The sequence below is a fragment of the Corvus kubaryi genome, unplaced genomic scaffold, assembly GCF_017639235.1.
Source record: "Corvus kubaryi isolate FWS band 111438036 unplaced genomic scaffold, C.kubaryi_AGA036_p1.0 37266, whole genome shotgun sequence".
In the NCBI taxonomy this organism is placed as follows: Eukaryota; Metazoa; Chordata; class Aves; order Passeriformes; family Corvidae; genus Corvus; species Corvus kubaryi.
Window position 1 is genome coordinate 5,423,718 of NW_024581081.1, and position 17,591 is coordinate 5,441,308.

General features: G+C 39.3%; 1 protein-coding gene across 1 annotated transcript in view; it reads right to left on the reverse strand.

Moving 5' to 3' along the window:
• WDR27 (WD repeat domain 27) overlaps nt 1-13,611 on the reverse strand; it is a 96,090-nt gene extending 82,479 nt beyond the window's left edge. The window contains exons 1-10 of the mRNA XM_042025167.1: nt 13,273-13,611; nt 12,258-12,399; nt 9,854-9,978; nt 8,520-8,571; nt 7,956-8,026; nt 6,940-7,054; nt 5,487-5,622; nt 2,370-2,473; nt 1,847-1,914; nt 793-926 (exon numbers count right to left, since the gene is read on the reverse strand). Coding sequence (XP_041881101.1) covers nt 793-926; nt 1,847-1,914; nt 2,370-2,473; nt 5,487-5,622; nt 6,940-7,054; nt 7,956-8,026; nt 8,520-8,571; nt 9,854-9,978; nt 12,258-12,399; nt 13,273-13,455 — 1,130 coding nt within the window. The 5' untranslated portion in view covers nt 13,456-13,611. The remainder of the gene's footprint in view (nt 1-792; nt 927-1,846; nt 1,915-2,369; nt 2,474-5,486; nt 5,623-6,939; nt 7,055-7,955; nt 8,027-8,519; nt 8,572-9,853; nt 9,979-12,257; nt 12,400-13,272) is intronic.
• Between the last annotated feature and the right edge of the window lie 3,980 nt (nt 13,612-17,591).

A 17,591-nucleotide genomic window follows, 5' to 3' on the forward strand; every position in this document is an offset into this window, starting at 1 on the left:
GGCCCAGACTGTGATGATCGGTGGCTCAAAGTCTAGTTGGAAAGCAGGAGCTAGTGGAGTAACCCAGAGATTATAACTCCATTCCACATAATTCCATTACTATAATTTCATTAAACATCTGCATTAATAAACTGGATGAGGGAGCAGAGTGTACCCTCACCATGTTTGCTGATGACTCAAAACTGAGAGGAGTGTCTTAAAGAGCAGAAGGTTGTGTTGTCATCCAGGGAGACATTTACTGTCTGGATAAACGGGCAGACAGCAACCTTGTGAAGTTCAACAAGGTGAAAGCAAAGTCCTGCAGCAGAGGAGGAACAAGCCTATGCAGCAGCATAGGCTGTAAGGCAGACTCCAGAGCCAGGCTCTGTGCCCGGTGCCCAGTGCCAGGACAAGAGGCCATGCACAAAACCTGAAACACAGGAGGTTCTCTCTGAACACTAGCAAACACGTTCTACTGAGCATTGGCACAGGCTGCCCAGAGAGGTTGTGGCTTCTCCCTTCATGGAGATATTCAAAAGTTGTTTGGACATTGTAGTGGGCAAATGACTCCAAGTGGCTCTGCTTGAGCAGGGTGGCTGGACAAGATGGATGACCTGAAGAGGTCCTTCCAAACTCAACCATTCTGTGATTCTGTGATTGCTCCCTCTCTATACAACTAAAGCATGATAGGAAAAGAAGTAAAATCAAACCACGTCAACAAATAGTACTGCAGAAAACCATATGACACACTTTAGTGCCAGATAAACAAATCCATAATCCAACATGGAGGAAAAAAATTTAATTATTCTGTACCTGGCAAAAACTGATAGACTTTTCTCATTTCCACATGGGACAAAATCACTGTGCTGAGTTCTCACCAATGCAGCAAGGTTAACTTCCAACACAGCAATCATATCTTCAAACATCGAGGTGATCAAACATAAAGCCTGCAGCAATTATACCATAAATTAACACTCCATTTACTTCATAATTTAAGTACAAAACAATAACACATAATGAATAATGAAATCAATTTCTGAAATTTATAAAAATTAGTCAAAAATATCCATGGATTTAGTCCTGAGGAGCATTAAGTTGTAAAGAGTGATTAAAGCTATCCTTCAAAAATACACCTATGTTGCTTAAATGTGTTTTAAAAAACTTACATACATAACAGTGACAGAAATTCCAACACCTCCAACACTAGAGACAGTTTTGCAGTAAGAGTTGAGAGAAAAGAAATACACATGGAAGAAAGATTGGCTTCAGCAACATGATAAGAACATGCTAAGAACTGAATTTAAACAAAATTGTTCTCTAAAGCCTAGGACTTCTATGTTAAATATCTAGCCTAGATTGAGCTTACATCTGTAGGAAAACTACAACATCAAAAGTGGAGTATACAGACAAGAATACCGTCCATTTTATTAATATAATTTTTAGTGACTTTCAACAGAAATTTTCTCAAAACCCAAATAATTTTGACAGATCCTTTAGAAGGATTCAGAACTAATGCACCCTAACATTTGTTTGAGAAACAAGGTATAACAATATTTATATCTTTTTTTTCCCTAAAAGATTTCCTCTGCTTCTCCAATGGTCATTCTCGACATTCAAGGTACACCCTGAACACTGTAAAAATTCACCTTTTTCTTATTAATCACTTTAGACTGTATATAAGCTGCGAGAGCTTCAAACTAGCAGATTCCATAATGAAGAATCAGCCCTCTTCAAAGACATTTCTGTGTAATTCACATTAAATAAAACAAATCTGTACATTAATCTGTCAGCAAAACGTCTAATTAATATTTATTGAAAATAACTGGAGCTGGTAAAATTATTAAAGCAATGTTTATTGCATACTCACCTTTTGATCAGCTGCCTTCCTTGTTAAGGCACATGATCTGGCAATCCGAATGCTGAGGTCACTGTAATCTTTACCAACAAGAACATTGTGCTATAAAATAATATCTGCATTTCCAAAGAAAAAACCTATCATCTTTAAGACACACACAAAAAAATTACTCATACTAATTTGACATGACCCTAATCCACTCTCTTCAAAGTACATACTTCTAGCTTACCCTCAAATTATAATGGAGTACAGTAACATTCCTTGTATTTAATATTTAATATTCATGACGTGCAAAATTGAATAAAAATTCATTGCTAGCCACTGCACTGATCTAGTGCCAATATGTCTTCTGAGAAAAGTCACTAGGTCCAGGAAAACATACAAAAACTATTAGGAAAAAAACTATTAGGAAAAATATTAGGAAATATTTGATTTCTATTGTATTATGCTATTTCACAACCTAATTCTTACACTATTTATGTCAGATAACAAAAGCAATCACGCTATGGTGTAATCAGCAAGCTTATAAACATACCTCTGTAAGATAAAAAAGCTTCTAATTCAAAGTTTGCCAAATTAATTATTAACAAGCCAGTAGAGGTTCCTATCCAAAAATAGCTAGTATTCAGGGAAGAATATCTATTAAAACAAGGAGAAAAAATATCTCTTAGTAGGATAAAGAAGCTTTTCTTGTTACCATACAACAAACAGCAATTGGGTTTTTTAATACTCGTTACCCAGTCCCAGTACAACAATAATAAAGCAGACACACACAAAAAAAAATACATTAAATTTAAAACTTTTTTTTTTTTTCAAATCTGTAGTTCAAAGTTTCAAGCAAAACTGGTGAAATTTTTAAAACTAAGAGCAGAACACAATCCTTGATTTCGTGTAAGTGCTTCGTGGCACATCTGAAACTGCACAGGAAATACTTTTCTTCAAAAATCACTGTGGTTTGTAAGAGATAGGAGATGCTGTAAAAGCACTGCATACACAAAGAGAAAATTCAAACCAAGAGGCAAATCCACTCATAGTTTACTTTTGCCACTCTTATATGAACACCCAAAAAGCAGTGAAATTCAATGTATGTTTTTACATAAAGTACAAGAGAAAAGCCAGCACAAACTAAGGGGGAAAACCCCCAGGCAAGTCTGGAATGTCTGTCTCAGCCTGTGCTTACTGGCTGCACTATTGCAGTCAGGTAATGAAATCCAGCTTCTGCAAGCACCGCAGAGTAAACCAACTGGTTACAATTTCAGTCAACACCCTAACAGAAGAAATATATTATCAAGCATAAGATAATTGCAACAAAATAACAGTTGTCATTCTCAAAAAACTAAAACTGTTTTGATGCCCCAATAAATAAAAATTGACATCAACATTTTAATAAATTTTCCAAATAGGAGTCAGTAGACTTATCAGTTTTATTTGTAAAACCAGACCACAGGACTTGAAGTAAGGATATGGAAAAATAGGAAGCTGTAACTTGGTATGAAAAAACTCACCACAGTGGCTTAGTACTATTTTTATTAAAAACAAAACAAAACAAACAAACAAAAAAAGCCAACCAAAAAAACCTCTCCAAATATATACAGTCAAATATGTTAAGAAGCAGACTGGAATAGACAAGTTTCAGTTTTGGTTTTTGATACTTTTACTTGATACGAATAGTTTTATTTGTGGCTTGCACTACGTTCATTACGGCAGTAACAGACTGATTTAATTTGCAAATCTTTGAATTATTCATAAAGAAGTGTCACTATCAAGTTATTATGAACAACATAAAGTGATATATCCAGGAAGTTTACCTCACTCCCACTTTACAATTATAAAACCCGTTGTGATGAGATTGCTCAATGTCAAAAAGCTTAGGAAAGTGTGAGATGCCTAATTTTGGACATCAGTGTTCCAAAAATGTTTCATTGTTTCTTTTCATTGAAGGCAGGAAAAGCAGTATATTAGGGATTTCTCAATTGTTCAGGCAAATCTGAACCAGCTGCTGAAACCAACACACTCTATTTAAAAAATAAATAGAAAAAAATATTTAAAAATACAAAACTGTCAACCCAAAAGATAACGGAACTGAATTAATAGTAAGAATTTAATGGCCATGGTTGTTTATAAGCAGAACAAAACCTTCAACTGCGATGTGATAGCTGAAAGAACAAATAGACCTTAGACGTACAATGTGAAGCAGTAACGTGGGTATGGGAAAGTGATGTTACCTCAATTCAGAAAATTATTTCAAATAATGTATTACTGTGTATCCATTTCAGGCAACCATGTCCCAAAAGGGGACTGAAAAATAAATGACATTGAGTCTCAGAAAATTTCAAGAGCAAATGCTAAAAACATTACACAAAACATGCCTTATACAAGGTGCAAACAGTTTTATCCAGAAGTGCAGAGGTAACTTGTTAATGAGCTGTAATTTGCTGTCCAAGGAGAGAACTTGATAGTGGCTAGCACTGGACTATCAGAGTAAAAGACATACTAAAAGCCTGTATATGAAAAGAGAGTAATTCAGACTAGAAGCAAAATTGAATGAGTCAGTTCCTGGAGCAACCTCACTAGGGACAGGGCGGGTTCTTTATCAGCAGAAAACGTGTCATCTTTAAAAGTTAAAATCAAACCTATAGTTGTGATGAAGACAAAGTTATGAAAATTTGAGAGTGATATTACACAAGCAATAAGACAGACTGTAATAATTCATCATCTGGCCTTCAAGTGCTGTCACTGCATTAAAGTATGAGATGTGCATCTTAAAAATCACCACTTCCTTCCTCTCAATGGTGGTACTTCTAAATATGCAGGCATCATGAAAATAACTGTTAATGAGTACTTAAATTTGACGTAGAGACAACCAAAATCATCCAACACTGCTGGATATTTTTCTTCTTTGTTTATCAAAAGTTGTTTGTATATCTAACCAGAGATTAATCAGTTCTGTCTGAATAACCCCCCACAGAGCAAAAGTTAGGACAAGTTTTCTAAAACATGGTGTGGCTGAGAAATTTATCCAAGTGACAGTCATAAATTACAACACAAACAGGTTGTTCTTTGAGACTTCCTGTGGGAGTATGCTGAACAGATCTCCAGGTACCTGATAATATGTTTCAACTTCTCTTCAGGAAAGAAATGCAATATAAGGGTTAATTCTACCTGGCTAACCAATTCCATGGGAAGGAGTAAAAGCATCATGTTCTGAAAGAGTCGTGACAGAAGTTTGACTGGAGCAGGTTATGTAGTTCAGAAATTATTTAAATTTGGAAGGCATACTGACACAGTCACACAGTGGCTGCAGCAAACATTTTTAGGACAGAAAACTCAAAATAAGTTTGATTTATTAATTACATTTTAACTCATCTTCCCTCATCATCTGGTTTCAGTAGATGCTAAAGTATATTCTCAATGACATTTTCATAAAATTATTTTTTCAGAATAAAAACCAGTTTTAACTTTGTATCAGCTTGTGTACATTATCCTCCCAAGGGTGGGCCACCAAAACTTGCAGATCACTAAAAACATTATTTGATTTTTCTATTGCATTTTTCAAAAAATACTAAGTTGCAGTGAAAATAATTCAAGAACCAATAGGAGCTCCTAGAAATAAATTCAAGCTAAATACTAGGTGGTATTTTAAAGGACTTACGTGTTTTCTTCATTATGGAAACATACAAAAAAGTCACAGTGTTCAATTAAGAGGATAGGAAACGATGTTTCCACTGATCCTTCTGGTCTCGTTTTATTGTCTGTTTTGCAAAGCTTGGAATTATTTTGCCCATCACCTAAGAAAGTCAACAATACCAGCTATCAAAAAACTAAGAAACAAGGGAAATAGGATTCAAGAGAGAATTTGTAGCAGTGATGAAAAACTAAGACCACACTCAAGAAACTTCTATTTCAAAAGACAGATAAATCCTAAGAGCCAGCTTTCCTTGTTATTATGTGGGTTTTTTCAAATACCTAGAGACAAAATCCAAAGAGTCTACTTATGGACTGAAAAGGAGTTTGCAGATTTTAGGGGTTTTCACCTCAAGAAGTGACACTGAAAGCCATATTCCAACAATCCTTAAACATGATGGGTATCTTTCCACTAGCCTGAAAATTCCCTGGACACTAAAGTTACAACATAATCCAAAAGCAAGATGAAAATCCACCTCAATTCCCTGTTCCCAAGGAGTCTCCAATCCATTCTGCATGTGTAATTCACACTTAAGAACTATTAGGATTAAATTCAGCATTAGGCACAGACATTACATCACTCTCTTTCAAACATGAAAGTGAGATCCACAGATTTTAAATAATAACAAGAAATGTAGCAGTCTTTCTCCTTAGGTTAGGACTTTAGGATTATGGAAGCAGGACCACTAGGCAGGAAAGAACACAACAGCCATTGATCCAGAAACAGAGGAAGCGAGGCAAATGAGATTTCCCTTTCCCTAAGAAAGCCACAGCAGTGCTGAGGGGATGGGCGTTTACACTGGCACCACAGCAGGGAGAGGGTGACCTCCTGTTGTACCAAGGCTGTCACCTGCTCATGGTGATCCCAAGGCAGAACAAGAGAACTATCAAACCAGTGTGGTATCAGAGAATCACCCTGCTGGGGTTACCAGGGCAGTCTTTAAAAACTCATATGTACTCCATATTATACCACTAGAAATATCACAGTCATAAAAATATCATTTCATGAAGGTACTGGTATGGATTAAAAAATATCTAAGAAAAAACAAAAAAATAAAGAGATTCCTAGAAACTTCAAAGGTAACTGAGAAACGGTACTCCATTTAGACTAATTTTTAGGCAGTGGTTCTGTTCTCTCTGAAGCCTTGGATAGTTAATTCAATAAAAAAACATAATAGTGCACATGATGCAATGTCTTATGAACAAATGCATTGGCCAAGAATTTATTATATATATAGGTGAGTAACTCCTTCCAGATACACCAATACCCAACTACATATCAGCTTCAGTAAGAATTCCATGCCACAGTCTAAGACTCATAAGTCTATCACTTACAATAAATTATCATGGTATAAAAAGCACACAGTAGCCAGTAACAACTACACTATACCATAAACAGCATTCTAGGAACACTGTGCTACCTATTTCTTTGCCAGATTTCCACTTTTTATTACAGAATTTCTCTTGTTCTTTCTTTAAGTCGATATGTGCTATGCAACGGTAATTACGATCACTGATTAAACTGAAGATCCAAAGCTGCAAGAAAAAGAAAAAGCAATTGCAATAACATTTTGACACTAAATATAAAGCTTACATGAATACAAACTAAAGATCTAATATTTAAAACCGTGGAGGTAATTAGTGAACTTTTGTGTATGGCATCTCACCTTGGACAAGAACTTCAATTATATGTATTTCTAAGATTATTAAAGATAATCAAAGGGAATGTATTCAAAAGCAGCAAAAGCAGCAATGATCGGTTTGAACTGTACAACTAATTCCCACAGGTTATGTGTTTGAAAAAAGCTCCTTATAGACTATTTGCCACAATTAAAAATCACAGGTAACATGCATGTAATTGCTCACTGGGTCATGTACATGGATTTCATTTATACTTTTCTCATTTTAGACACCACTATAGTTAAAGCTTTAATTTTCTTCAGAATTACTGAATAGTAACACTGAAGAAAAACAGCTGGAAAATATCACGTAAATATATTCTTACCATTAAGGAAGAGGTGAAATGGATATTCACATTTACCACATTTTTATTAGAATTCCAAAATGCTGAAATCATAGCCTCTTCCATTTATTGTCATGCATTTCTTTTTTTTTTTTGGCCAAAATAGGAGAATCCTATTTTTCACCTATTTTGGTTTTTTTTAACAGATATATTTGTCGCCTCTCAGTGTACTCTTCTTACATAATCACTGATTGTGGTCTTAAAAATTTTCCTGGTTTTCAGGAAAAAGTTTCTGTTTTGTAATAGAGGTCTTATGTACCATTTATGATTTGCACTCAAAACACTGAATTGTGCTTACTAAAATAACTCTTTTAGCAGTTCAAAACAGGCAGTTTGTGAACCTTCTTTATAGACAGAAACATTAATAATAGTTGACTCTTGACACAGAGACTGAGTTTAATGGACAATCCTTACCTGTCCCTCAGCACATCCAGTGATAATCTGTTTGCTTTCTTCATCAATTAGCAGACTTAGCAAAGGAAATGCTGCTCAAAAAAGAAAGATAAAAGTATTTCTGGAGTAGACACAAATCAGATACTTAATTAAAATATATGATTGAAAATTGCGTCTTCCTATTCATAAAGACAGGGGGGTAAAGCCCTTACTGCAGTTCTATTGGCTGCACAGTGCTTTGTGTGCCTTAGCCTTTGTGCTGCTGAGGGCTTTCTGTTTGCAGGTCTCTGAACTTCCTGTCACCCAAGCTGCCATGGCAGGGCTTTCCTGCACCTGTCACCCAAGCTGCTGTGGCATGGTTTTCAGACTTGTTTATGAAAGTACACTAAAACTATCCACTGAGAAGCAGACTTTAAGGAAAAAATATTTACTGTTGGCTTTAAAGGATAATATGTTTACTGCTACCTAGTCTACTAGAATTATTTTCACTAAATCAACCTAAAACTTCTATAATAATCATAGATTATTGTTTAGAGATAGGAGGGTTTTGCTGTGAAAAAATACATTTAAAAATAGAAAACTTACCTGTTATTATTCCTGACTGATATATTAACTGGCTGGTAGAATAGTCCCACACCTTTAGATTAAAAAAAAAAAAAAGATATAAAGAAAATATAAAGATAGGTACCTACTTAGATGCTTACAGAAAATACAACTTTTAACAGCCATCACGTGGTGAAAACAGAGAAATGCAGTCACTGAAAGTGATGTTCTTAGGAAAGAATTTTTTTCAGCACCTGTTTCCAGCTATGATAAGCATCCCTAGTGAAAAGGGTGGAAGTCACATGATATGGATACACAAAGTATCATCTTTGCTTAGGTTGACCTCTCAGTGATTTTTGCTAAATTTATGAAAAGGTATACATGGAAAAGAAAAGAGGGGAGGGGTGCATTGCATACAATAACCCAGTCCAATATTCCCAAAAGGTAAAATTCAGATCAATGTCAGCAGACTCAAAGGGAAATGTTTTCCTTCAGTTCAGCATATCTGAAACACTTCAGTTGCAGCCAAACTGATCAAAATATTTTATTTCTATTTTCCAGATGATAATAATCACTGAAATTAATACTTAACCATGGAAAGTTTTGAATATACAAAACCTGCATTGTTCTTTTAAAAAAGAGTTATTAATTTTTACTACAATTTCCCAAGAAATTCTAAGAACAATGTCCTTATCTCCGTAAAGTCAAAGATGTTCTTTATTTAATCTTCAAAACATATTTAATGGGGAATAAATAAGACTACTTCACATATTCACTATTCTTTTTTAAGTTCATCTCTACAGTTTCCTTGCCTTAAAGGTTCTGTCTTCTGACACTGATATGAGCATATTTTTCTCCCATGTGCAAAATTCAGCAGCAGTTACCGGAGCCAAGTGGGCGTCCAATTCAGCTAGTATAGCTTCATTCTGTGATTAAACAGAATAGACTTCAACATAAAATTGACTAATAAGTGTTTTAATAATCAACAACTGTTGCTAATCATTGTCAGATTTGTTTTCAAAGTAAAATTCAGTAAGATTTTTTCTGATTGAAACTGAAGCCCTGTATACCATCCTGCTGGCAAAGCCACTACACATTACATTTGCTTCTTCAGACTGAATGATATAGGAATAATTTTCAATGACCTAAGAATATTTTCTACTTCTAAGTTATTGAGGTACTATTTCATTTCAATTCCTTAAACGTAGTCTTCTATCTGATATATGATGCATTATCAAGAATCAATTCTACTTATTTTATGACACAAAATGAATGTTTTTGCTTAATTTGACTAACATTTCTGTATCATGATTTTATTTGAAAGCAAATAAGTAAAAGAAATATCAGTACCATGGCTACAAAGTATGGTATCTCACCTTTGCACTTAACATGTAGATCTGATTTCCAGCACATACTGCCACTTGTTGATCATCTGGGCTAAATCTTACATGAAGCACCATTCCCAAAAGAGTTCCTATAACAATTCCTCGAGGTGTAAACCCTGCAACAATTGTATTGTTTATGAGACTCAATGAAATACAAAAATCTGGTGCAGTGAGATCCTTAGAAGTTTTGTGTAGCAGTTACTAACCACAGAGCTGTCCCAGTTTCTGTTAGGAAGATGTACAGACAAACACACTGTTTAATTACACCAGGGTATTAGAAAGAAAAGTATAGAACTAAGCACCACCAGAATTCCTCCATCTGCCCTGTCACCTAGACATGATCTGGTGCTCTTTGAGATATTAATAATTGCCATTAAATCATGCTTTCATGCTTCCATTGAAGATTGCCAGGGAAAGGGTTTTTGGAGTAGGGTGATGTGCCCACTAGTGCCACATTCACTTTGGAGGAAAGAAATCCTAACTGAAGCACAGCATAACAGGGCTTTGAAAAATACTTTTTCTGGGAGAATATGCCAGCCACTCAGCCAACAAGTAAGGAGAATTTTCCTCCTCTGGTTTTAATTTTTCTGTGGGAAAAGACTGAAAGAGGAAGTACAAGACTAAATATCATTACAGAGTCAGATAAGACTAGCTCTGAGAATAGGTCATGTTTCACTCCTATCTTCATTATTTCATTCTGGTCATCTCACTGGTTCAAGCAGACTGGTTTCTGCAGATCCCTATTTTATAATGCTGCCTTTAATGTGATGACAGTTTGGATATTCTAGGGTTCCATAGGGAACAAATTAGCTAGAATACAAACACAATACCAGGTGTCCTTTCAGGCTTTCATCTTAGATGCTGTGGAGTCTTTTTACAATTGATTAACAGGTCAAGATCCCACAAAGAATTCCTTAACTACTTTGACACAGTTTATAAGAAATAGTATGAGAAAACATGCCAAGAACGTGCAGAGGACAATCTGGGGAGACAAAGACTTTACAGCATCTGCTGAAGAGCCTGTAGATGAAGAGAAAAAGAAAAAATCCAGCAGCAGACAATCTGGATGTCAGATGTCTTTGTATCAAAACTACACATACTCTTTTTCTGTCTGCTACTTTCTATTCCTATTTTCCAGTTTTATTTCCTCCAAATTCATAGTCCCATTTTATTCCCAGTTCCTGAAGCATCCTTTGATTCTCTATGTTACTCTTACACAGATTAAAATTTCGTACTGACCTTTTTTTATAAGAATCACTGATTTTGTTAAACTTTTCTTTACAACATTAGTTTTCATAGTATATATATTTATATATATGTATATATATATGTAAATTCAAAGTGGAGCAGAGTACAAGCAAACTCACATTAAGTCATCAGCAAATCTCTAACTATAGGTAACAAGGAGGAAACTTTTAGTAGTGTGGGGCAATACCATGCAACTTTAAATGTTGACACCAAAGGGGGACAGACTGCCACTGGGAATCCAGTGAATCATGATTCTGGGGATCTTGCCCTTTTTTTTTTTTTTTCTTTCATCGTTCTTCTACTTTCCAATGAATCAATTAATTTAAGTTTGCAGAGAGGTTAGCACTGCTCCCTAGAATCTAATTCCATTGGTTGAAGCTCCAAACCAAGACGGTGGTCAGGATACTAAAACTCCTGTTCTCTGTGTGTTATGTCACCACAATGCTCTTTCACTCATGCACTCTTCTCCCAAATCAGATACTTGCATTGGTCTCTCTCTCACACACACATGAAAACAGTGTTCCAGAGACAGAAGGAGAGGCAAACCAGGATGCAAAATACTGGTTCCACAAGTATTCCAGAAAAGGCAGTATTTTGGCGTTGCATATTTAATTATGCAGTACTGCTATGACTAACTTTTCTTCTGTCCATTTTACTCCACAACGGCAGAACGTCACTGCCTCTGCACTGTTTCTCTGTGTTTGCCCCGAGGTTGCCAGCAGGCGCTCGCTCCCGCACAGCACCTCGGCCAGCTCCTGACCCAGCTCAGCATCGCCGCGGGGCCGCCGCCGCATGGGGCCGGTGGTTGTGAACGCAGCATCTCCAAAGAAGGTACAGTGACAGGACTGGCTGCGCTACCGGCCTGGTTCAAGTCGGCATTGCCGAAGAAGAGCGACAGAGAAATAAAGCATTAATGTGGCTGTTCGTGCTGCTGAATCTGAGTGGCTGAGGTGTGCTTCTCAGAAATAACGATCTTGTTATAGAAGGAGCAATGGGGGAAAAGGAGGTGTTGGGGGTGGCCTTCCAAGGTGGCTGCTGCTCAGAAACTGGCTGGACATTGGTCTGAGTCAGTGGTGGTGAATGATTGCTTTTGAATCACTTCTTTGTTTATATATATGATATATAAATTATATAAGCAATACTGTACCTTCTTGCACTTTCTGTGTACATTCATCAAGATTCCACACTATCACACGTTCATGTGAGGCAGAGCAGACAAGAAGTGGATCGATTTTACTTCCAAATGACACTGCAGAAATTGAGTAATGATGCCCCGACAAATATAATGGCTGACAAATGTAGATAAAGAAGAGTTAAATGAATCACTTCAAACAAAGATTATGACTAATACAAAACTAAAAATGGATAATGTACATGAAATCAACACAACGATAACTAGTTTTTATTTACAATGTAGCTGTACTGGGTTTGGCTGGGATGGGTTTGGCTGCATGGCACAGTGCTTTGGATTTTGTGACAAAAATAGTGATGATAACACAGCAATGTTTTGGCTGTTGCCAACTACTCTTTGCACAGCATCGAGGCCCTTCTCTTTTTTCCTACTTTTTCTCAGTTTCCCCATCCCAATAATAGGCTGAAGATCCACAAGAGGTTGGGAGGGGACACAGCTGGAACTAATTTTTCAGTTTGCTGAACTGGCAAAGGGACATTCCCTACCATGTGATATTGTGCCCAGCAATAAAACTGGGGTATTGCATGCAAGAAGGTGTTGAGGGCCTGGGAGATTGATTCTAAGGCGGCTGTTGCTCAAAGCCTGTACTGGGATTGGTCTGCTAGTAGGGGGTGGTGACTGCCTTCATACAGTTTTTTTCTTTTTCTTCCCTTCACTCATTAAACTACCTTTGTCTCTACCTGTGACTTCTCACTTTTGTGCATCCTATGTTCTCCCCTACCCTGCTGGGAAGGAGTGAGCAGGAGACTGGGTGAGGCTTTAGATGCCAGCCAGGGCCAACCCACCACAACAGTTTATTTTATTCTTATCACAATAACAAAGTCCATAACAAATGCTAGTATCTTTCCAGCATTAAAGTGAAACCTAACATTTCTACCTCAAATATTTTACCTCAAATATTACCCTCAAATATTTTATTTATGGCTTAGTTTAAAGTAGCAGCCTACAAAAGGCTCTATTCTAGCTTTACCTGAGCAGTGGCTGTGTTCCAGACGCATAATTCATTGAGATTCACAGGGAAAGCACAGAGGTGGTGACTGCATGCCAGCTGAAAGAGGGGCTCTGGCAATTTGCCTTTAAACAAGTGTTTTTCGCAGACAACGTCAGGATTGCGGCTTCCTCCAGAGGCACGGCGGGCGCCGGCGCTCTCCATCCTGCGGCTGCGAACGGCCCCGCGGCAGAGCTGGACCACTGGGGCCGCCTTCCCCCGCCGGCCGCGTCCTGACCGCGGGGGCTCGAGGGCTGTCACAGCCCCGCTCGGAGCTCCCTCCCGCTGGGAGGCGGAGAGCCCCGGCCCCGGCCCGCGGAGAGCCCCCGGCCCCGGCGCGCCCAGCCCGGGCCGTAACCAGGGCAGCGCCGCCGCTGACGGGAGGCCGGGCGGCACGGCACAGCCCTCGCTCGCCCGCGGAGCGCGGCGGGCCCGCGGCAGCAGCCGCTGTCCCTCACCCGGGCAACGGGCCCCGCGGCCGGCGACAGCCGCCCGGGGCCGCTTCCTGCCTCTCCATAGCGACGTCCTGGGCTGCACAGAAAGCAGCACGGCCAGACGGTCCAGGGAGACGTCTGCCCCACTCGTGTCCCACTCGTGGGACGCCAGCTGGAGCACTGCACCCAGCGCTGGGGACCCAGCACGACACAAACAGAGACCTATTGGAACGGGACCTTAAGGACAGACGTGAACAGATCGCCTGTAAAGACAGGCAGGGAGATTTGGGGCTCTTCACAGAATCACAGCCAGAATGGGTCATGTTGGAACAGACCATGGTGGGTCATCTATGTCAACCTCCCTGCTCAAGCAGGGTCATCCTAAAGCACATGGCACAGGATTGCACCTAGGCAGTTCTTGAATATCCCCATACCCCTATCTTGAGAGAGACTCTACAACTTCTCTGGGCAATCCGTTCCAGTGGATGGTCACCTCCACGGTTCTTCCTCATACTCAGGTGGAACTTTTTCAGCCTGGAAAAGAGAAGGCTCCAGGGACACCATATAGTACCCTGTGAATATATAAAGCAAGCATATAAGAAAGACAGAGAGAAACTTTTTACAGAGGTCTTTAGTGTCAGGACAAGGGGCAAAGACATTAAACTAAGAGGGAGTTGATTTGGATTGGACAGAGGGAGCATATTTTTTACAATGGAGGTGCTGAGGCACTGGAACAGGGTGCCCAGAGAAGCTGTAGATCCCCTGCCACTGGAAGTGTTAAAGGCCAGGATGGAGGAAGCTTTGAGCAACTGAGTCTACTCGAAGGTGCCCCTGCCCCCAGCAGGGGGGGTTGGACTAAGTGATTGTTAAATGTACTTCCCAACCCAAACCATCTGTGGTTTTGTGATGCAGAGAACACAGCACAGACAGCACATGAAGCAGAATCACCAACAAGAAAAACAAATCTTCTACTTTCCCCAAGTTGGTGGATGATGCCAAACTGGGGGGGGAGCAGTCAGAAACAAGCCAATGAGAATTGCGTGGAGTCCTGTAAGAATAAGTGGAATCCCACATCTGGCACAGAGCAACTCCATGCAAGATGAAATGCTGAAGGGTGGCTCTCTGGGAAGGGGCTCCCCAGAAAAGGATCCATACATCCTGCTGGACAAGATGAATATGAGCCACCACAGTGCCCTTGCAGCAGAGGCAGCCAACTGCATCTTGGGCTGTGTCAGTAATAGAGAGTAGCCAGCAAATTGTGGGAATTATCCTTCCTCTCTATTTGGCACCTGTAAGGCCACACCTGCAGTGCTATGTCCAGTTTTGGGGTTTTTGGTACAAGAAAGATCCTGAAGTACTGGAGCAATTCTAGTAGAGAGCAAGAAAAATGGTCAGGGAGCTGGAGAAAATGATGTACACAGAGAGGCTGAGAGAACTGTGCCTCTTCAGCCTGGAGAAGAGACAGCTGAGACTTTATTGTTGCCTACAACAACATAATTAGAGGATACAAGAAAGACAGAGAGATACTTTTCTCAGAGGCACTCAGTGATAAGCTGGAACCTGGGAAAACCCAATTACAGTTACATCCAATTAGTATTTAATTTTTTTAAAATATCATGACAGTAGTTGAATATCAGAACAAGTTTCTGAAGAGAGGTTGTGGATCTCTATATCTGGTGTTGTCCAGGAGTCAAATGGACATGGCCCTGAGCAACCTAATTTAATTAGAACTGTTTTGAACAGGAAGGTGTATTGGGGGAGTCTGGAAGTCCCTTTCAACCCAGGTTATGGTTTTATGATCAAGTTTTTGGTCTATACCAACTTAAACCATTTTGATGCAGATCAGTCAATACCAACCTCAACTGCATTTCAAACAGGTATTTTCTATTGGAATGTCTTTATTGTGTCTATCTGTAATTAACACTACAAGCATTTTTTCCTTATATAAGCATCTGATATATGTTATCACTAACAACATAGTCTCCCTGTCTATGTTAGTTTTGCCTGGAGAAAGCACCAGTCAAAATTCTCTTTTGTGTGTGCATGTGAATGTGGATAAAGCCACTGTATTGAGCACCAGCTGCACAGAGGCAATTCAGTGCTCTGCACATGACACTGTTTTTCTGAACTGTGACTCATGGCTGGGAAAATTTTGTTGTTAATATGCTGGTGACAATTTTCATGAGCGATACAGTCATGAATATGTTACGACAGTTTAGTCATCGGTAAAGAAAAATAAACGCTCACACAGCAAAAAAGGAGCTGTTCTGACAGGCAAACGACTCCTGGGAGTCTTAAAGAACTTGTTCTGAAACATGTTGTGTCTCTGTATCAGCTTCTAGGCAGTTAAGCAATACCCCTCTTTAAAATTTTCACCTTACTTTATTTTCATCTTTCAATGTTTGTACCTTCAATACTTTCAACAACCTACTGTCCATAACAACTAGGGAACTAGCAGCAATCCAAGGAAGTATCACAGATCTTGAACTGATTTCTTGACTGTATAGTGTATTAGTGACGTGTACGTGTGCAGGGAGAATTTTTTACCTCATCACACCCCTGTGAAACACATCTGTTTCTATGCAACACAATGCTAAAAGACCTTGGCTTCACACACTCCCTCACCTTGGGTACCCACCTATGACAAATCACAGAATCAGAAAACCAATTATGTTGGAAAAGACTTTGAAATTATTGAGTCCAGCCTATGACTGAACACCACCATTTCAAATAGACCATGGCATTAAGTGCCACATCCAGCCTTTCCTTACACACCTCAAGGGACAGTGACTCCACCACCTTCCTGGGCAGCCCATTCCAGTGTCTAATCACCCTTTCTGTGAAAAATTTTTCCTAGCGTCCAACCTAAACCTCCCATGGCACATCTTAAAACCATTTCCTCTTGTCTGGCCATTTGTTGCCTGGGACCAACCCCCACCTGGCTACAGCCTCCTTTCAGATGGTTGTAGAGAGTGATAAGGTCTCCCCTGAGCCTCCTCTTCTCCAGGGTAAACACCCCCAACTCCCTCAGCTGCCCCCTATGGGACGTGCTCCAGACCCTTCACCAGCTTCATTGCCCTTCTCTGGACCCACTGCAGCACCCCCAGTGAAATTGACATCCACGTGGAACATGAAAGACTGCTGAAAACAACAGTGCCTTACCGTATCATGCTTTTGTGTCCAACAGTATATTTCTAGTGGTCTCAATACTCAATCATAAGAAGAACTTTAAAAATGAGGTCTAGCAATTTTAATATTTCTATGGTTTAAGCAGAATAACAGTCTTTATAGGAACAAAACTGATTTCAAAAAAGCTAAAATTTATCAGAATCTGCATTTGGCTGTTTTATGTAGCCAGTTAGTTTGAGCTAGGAATGAAGAGAACAAGTTACATGAGCATTATGAAATCAGAAGGCGTGGAAGATAAAACATTAGCTCAGTTAGTACAGGGCCCTTGGGGTACGTACACAGGCTCTCTTAAATCTCTTAGAACACAATGCACTCCATAAAGACTTTTTTTTTCCATTTCAATCTTTCACTCTTGTTTATGATTTTAAGCAGCTCAACCAAACCCAGGTAATTGTTGAAATCAATGGATATTCAAAAGCAGTGTTGGGGGTTTTGTTGCTGTCACACTATTTTTCTGTTCTGTGACCTCAGATCAGGCTTATGCCGACGTTCAGATAAACTGCCACTAACTAAGGGAGGGACGCCTATCCTCCAGCAAACATCTTACATCCAATTTCAGTGCAGCTGAAGGAAGGCTTCTCTAACTTTAGGCTTCCGCGCTGAAGAACGCTTCTCCCGGCGCACCAAGCGTCCCCGCTCCGCGCCCCGCTGCCTCCCGAGGCCCGTCCCTCACCCGTC